Source organism: Momordica charantia (genome assembly GCF_013281855.1).
Source record: "Momordica charantia cultivar OHB3-1 chromosome 9 unlocalized genomic scaffold, Mcharantia_2.0 BLBB01000009.1, whole genome shotgun sequence".
Classification (NCBI taxonomy): domain Eukaryota; kingdom Viridiplantae; phylum Streptophyta; class Magnoliopsida; order Cucurbitales; family Cucurbitaceae; genus Momordica; species Momordica charantia.
This window is the reverse complement of record NW_028275167.1, coordinates 30,416,247-30,421,814: the sequence shown is the minus strand read 5'-3', so window position 1 is coordinate 30,421,814 and position 5,568 is coordinate 30,416,247. Positions and strand designations below refer to the sequence as shown.

Genomic DNA, 5,568 nt, shown 5'->3' with positions numbered 1-5,568 from the left:
ATGGATCAAACTTTATAATTTTTTTTTTTAAAGATGTGAGTTTCATGTTCCTATTACAATTATTTTATTAAAAATGTATATACTTTTTTTCTAATTTGGTAATCAATATTGGTTATGGATCTGGATCTTGATTTCTTAAAAATATATATCAAACCAACCAGCAAAGTGAATTAATAATTAAAATAAATAGACATGGTTGGAAATGAGTATGAGATGAATTTGATAATTTTATGTTACATTACACTAGTTGTGACATTCAATGAATATGAAAGTTGGATAATCAAATCTCTGACATAAAAAAGAGAGAGTAAATTATTTAGCCATTTAAATAAATTGAAGATTATATTGATGTTGGCAATTCTCTTACCAATACAGCATTTTTTTAGAGAAAAAAGACGTCGACATCGGAAGGGGAGAGCAGCACTAGGGGAAAAAAAAAAAAATATATATATATATATATAGTCAAATAAGTAGTGGCAGTCAATGTTGACTATGGAGCATTAAATTAAATAGTGGACGCTTCTTCTCTCTCTTCAATGATTATATACCAAAAAATAAATGATGATGGATGGTAGGAAAATTTACGATTTATTCTCAGAAAAATACTTGCCTCTCAACGGTGTCATCCCAAATTTATTATTATTTAAAAAAAATTTCTACAATTACCCACAAAAATATATGATTACGATAAGTTCTAGTTTAAAAGTTGCCCAACACTAAAAAAGTAAATGAAATTAAAACATGTTTGTTTACTTACCTAATATACAATTTCGATTTTTCTTCTAATAAACAATTCAGGTAAAGACCAAAAAGGAAAAATAGAGTTCCAATTTTATTATTATTATTATTATTATTTTTGAGAGGAAAATAGAGTTCCAATTACACAGCAAAACACGTCTCATCATCTACCGTCCTAGCTTAGCTGGTGGGGCCACTGCCATTGCGGCTTCATAAATGCAAAATATAATCAGTAAGTAATTTACCAATAAACCCTTCCCATGCATGCATATGATTTTGTGCCACACCACACCCTTTCTAGAATCCTTCAAAATTAGGGTTCAGATATTCTCTCTTGTATATTCTTTTAAATAAATAATCTGATTAAAAAATGGAAAATGTAAGGCCGGTTGCAAAGAGAGAGGATATATTTGTTATTTTAATTTTTTTTTTTATAAAGAATACGTATATATAAAAAAATTTATAGGCAGACAGAACAACAAATTTATTTTAGAAAGTAGTTTCATTAATGAGAAGAATTCCTTGCCACATGGACTACAATTGATGAGACATTAGTCTCGTTAAGGGGAAGTTTTGAGTCCACGAAGAAGAATTGGAGGATTTCTTTAGCCGAAAAATCAACCTAACAATTTATCGAGGGATGTGCTGAAAAGATATATGACTCAAAGCTGTTAGAAATTGTTGAATGTCACGAATCCAAGAACTTTCATCCCCAATTGAATGAAGACTCCCATTGATGAGATTTGTTGCCAAAAGAGAATCAGATTCAACCAATAACCGAGAACATGGAATGGTTCGAGCTAACCAAATACCTTCAAAGAGAGCCAAGATTTCTAACATGCAAAGGATTGAGATATCAGAAATCAGCAGAAACAACACATTTACTGTCGAGATTGCTCCATTTGAATCCCTAAGAAGAAGGCCGAAACCTGTTTTTGAACGGCAACTCATTTGAAAATATTTAACAAGTCGAGAACATTTTTTAAAATAACTTAAAACACTCGACTCTTTTTTTGTAAGTACAACAAGTGGGGGTGGAGTGATTCCAACCCACCTCTTAGATTTAGAAATTTATTAAAGTAATTTAACATTTAACTCTTTTCATAATTTAACTTTCTTACGGTTACAAACTAATTTAATTTATGTGTTTAAGAAAGTGAGTTGCTTTGAAATCCAAACCAAACTACCACACTCCTGCTCAGACAAATCTAAACACACACACTTGCAACTTAAGTATTAGGCAGATTGCCAAACTCAGACATCAAGTTTTTTGTGAGAGCTGAGCTCCACTTCATCGCATGTTTTCACAGTCTGCACCTCCCCAGCACCTTTATACTGATACCGTCGAGCGCAGTAGATGAAGAGGAAAATATTGACAAAGGCAATTGCTGCCACAATGTAGTAGTAGTAATCAACTCTGCCGGCATTCAGATCATTGGTCAGCCAATCTGGCTTCCCATGCCCGCCGGTTGTTTTGTGCACAATTATCACTACCAAAGTGCTCACATATGTGGCCGTGGTGAAGGAAATTGAGAGCAGTGCATTGGCCATGGTTCTCAACTGCTCCGGAAACTCATTGTTGAAGAACTCCATCTGTCCAATGATGCTGAACGCCTCGCACAGCCCCATCAGAATGTGCTGAGGGGCCAGCCAGAAGACAGACATTTGCTGATGCCGGTGCGCCATTTCCCTCCTCTCTTTCTCCACGATCCCAGCTACCACCATTGCAATCACTGCGAAAACGGACCCGATTCCGATTCTTTGGAGCTGCGTTATACCGTTCGGGTGGTTTGTGATCTTGCGGAGCTGGGGGACGATGACTCGATCGTAGAGTGGAATCCAGATTGCTAATGTGAGATAGGAGGTGACTCCGATTGAGGCTGCTGGGACTTTGAAGCTTGGCCCCAGATGCCGGTCCATCTGCAGGGCCTGAGATACTGAGAATGTTCCTTGCTGTATGATTGTTGTGAGGCAAAGGATGGTTGATGCCCAAATTGGTATAACTCTGACCAAACATTTCAACTCCTCCACTTGCTGTATGCTGCAAAGACTCCACTTGTTTACTGGGGTCCCATCTGGTTTTAGCTCATTCTCAAGAACAATCGCCGCCTTGTTTAAAAACCTGCAAGAGATCAGCCCATATATACAAACACATTAAAATTAGCAACCATTTTACAACACATGTAACGCACAAGACCCAAGATTCGCACCAGGATTTGGGAATTCAGATTCGGCTCTAATTGCCTTGGCATTTCCCTACCTAGTTACGCCATCATTTCTATCCAAGCTACCTTTTAGTATGTTTTATGCTCACTCACATGCTTCTTAGTAAATCAATTCGGAGGTCACCCAATCCAAGATTGCTCCAAGTTCCAAACCAAGCATGCTTAAACTACAGTTCCAAGTCTTTTCTAATCACGTTTTCCATGATCTCAGAATCTCTCACATTCAGATGTGGCACCAGTTCATCTATGTACCCCTCTTTTCTACTCAAGCATCACACCCCAAATGACGAAACGATGTGGAAGTGGAAGAGTAATTTTGTTTACCTGTATTGGGTAGTGAGCGGGAGTTTTGGGATGACAGCAGTTCCAGAGTCCAAGGGAGGGTCATAGAAAGTTGGGGTTTTGGCGTCAGTGGCATCAGGAGACGACAACTTAAGCTTCCGTTTCTTATAAGTTGCAACAACAACTCGAGCAAGACCAGTAAAAACGCTTCCCTCAGGCTTCATATACACATAAACACGAGTGCCAAGAAAGAAGAGGACTATGGCACAGAACATGAGCAGTGTGGGAATGCCATACCCCAACACCCAGCTAACAGAGTCCTGAATGTACACCACCACAGTGGCAGTGAACACCAGAATTATGGAAAAAGTGGCGTAGTACCAATTGTAGAAGCTGCCCAGCCCTTTCCTTCCTTCCTCCGACGTCGTGTCGAATTGGTCCACGCCGAAAGGGACACTGCACGGTCTGATTCCGCCGGAGCCAATGGATAGGAGGGAAAGACTCATTATCAGAAACCCCATTTGGGAGGTCGTTGCACCTTTGCATTGGCTCGTAGCCTGCAGTGGGTTGCTGCACTCCGGCGGATGCAGCTGTGGTATCCACGCCGTGAACGTCATTCCCACCATTCCCTGCACATTCAACTCAAAAGTTTAAACTTTTTCAATGGAAAGTTCAAGTAAAACAACTATAAGATTTTTGGGTAATCATAATATGGTCAAGAAGTGAAAAATCCCGACCAATTAACGCTTTTGATTGACTTAATTTAGCAATTAAATCAATGGGCAAAGAAAAGATTTTGTGCTTCCTAATTGAAGCAGAGGAATGACCCACTGCCACGAAGAGGACTCTGCCATAAATGCCTAAATTATTACGAATTCGGAGAGCTCAATTCAGCTCCCTTCCCAGACCAGACAAGGTGTGGCCCAAAAACAACAATTTAAATCCCTCTTCTAAAGGATTTCGACTTTTTTGTGCAAAAGGAGAAGTACAGAATAGTACAGCGTATATTCCTTCAAAAAATCATTTCAAATTGAGGGTGTGTATTTCTTTATATAACGATGTTAGGGGATGGATTTGGGAATTTGGTAGCGAGATAAAGAGAGCTAGGAATCACCAGAATAGATGCTACGGATCCAATAGCAATGGTGTAGAAGCGACCCAGATGGGCATCGGATAAGAAGGCTCCAACCAGAGGAGTAAAATTATTAGCCATTGACCAGACGTTGATTAAACTGGTGGCAGCAACTTGGTTCAGGTGATACACTCTTCTGAGATACACCATGAAGTTGGCCAGTAACCCCGTTGAAGCCAGCCTCTCAAATGTTTCATTTCCTGCCCAAATGCAACAAAACCCAAAAGGGGTTCATAAATCTAGAACAAACAATTGTTATACCCAATTTGGTAGAATGGAGCAGAGAGAGAGAGAGACCTAAGATGTAAGGCATGGTCTTCCATCCTCCGGGCTTTCTTTGGGGGGAAGAAGAAGAAGCTTTCCTGAAGCAGATTCTGGTGGAGAAGCCGCCGGAGCTCTCATTCTGGGCATCCACCGGCACCGGCATCTTCTTTGGCTCTGCTTCAATTTTCTCTGGCAATGGTGTATATTAATAGACATTAGGCGACAAGGCAGACAGAGGGGAGGATTGGGAAATGTGAAAGTGAAGTGGAAGTGGAAGGTGTGAAAATGGCAAAGATGGGGCTTAGTGTGAGAAGGTGGCAGGAGAGGACCAACAATTAGAAGCTCTGTGTGGGATCCTTGAGTAATTCGTCAGTAATTAAATTTACCCTATTTATTCATTTAAATTTTTGGATTTAGCACTTGTTTATTCATTCTCAAGATCACGTCAGAACCATAAATTCAACAATTTATCCAATTTATTAACTTGCTCAGTAAGAATGAATATTTGACTATTAAACAAGAGGATAAATATTTTTTATTTAAAAAAAATGAGGAACTATAAGTCACAACCCTATGTTAAAGGAACCAAATATTTTCTTTATCAATGTTATACTACACCTCTTTTAAATTCTATTTTATTTATAATTTAAGATTCATGTTAGAATTAATAGAAATAAAAAATATATTGAGATAGATAAAGAAGAAAACTATGTTGTATATAAGTAAAACAATTGTGTCTATTAATATAATCATTTAAGTAAAACTAAACTCAAATCTATGGTTGCTCTAACATTCCGGAAATATGGACGATTTGAACCAAGTTAGGAAAAGAAATGTTAAAATACTATTTCGATTTATGTACTTTAAATGTTCATTTTAGTCCACGTATTTTTGTAATTTTAAAATACTTATTTTGGTATTTTTACT

At 38.0% G+C, this 5,568-nt stretch overlaps 1 protein-coding gene across 1 annotated transcript; it reads right to left on the bottom strand.

The window, feature by feature from the left end:
• Positions 1 to 1,790: 1,790 nt before the first annotated feature.
• Positions 1,791 to 4,981, bottom strand: LOC111019188 (protein NRT1/ PTR FAMILY 2.13). Its single transcript, XM_022295519.2, has 4 exons — positions 4,675 to 4,981; positions 4,360 to 4,577; positions 3,288 to 3,874; positions 1,791 to 2,860 (listed from the first exon to the last, which is right to left on the bottom strand). The coding sequence occupies exons 1-4, from the start codon at positions 4,802 to 4,804 to the stop codon at positions 1,993 to 1,995; spliced, it is 1,803 nt and encodes a 600-aa protein (XP_022151211.2). The 5' UTR covers positions 4,805 to 4,981; the 3' UTR covers positions 1,791 to 1,992.
• Between the last annotated feature and the right edge of the window lie 587 nt (positions 4,982 to 5,568).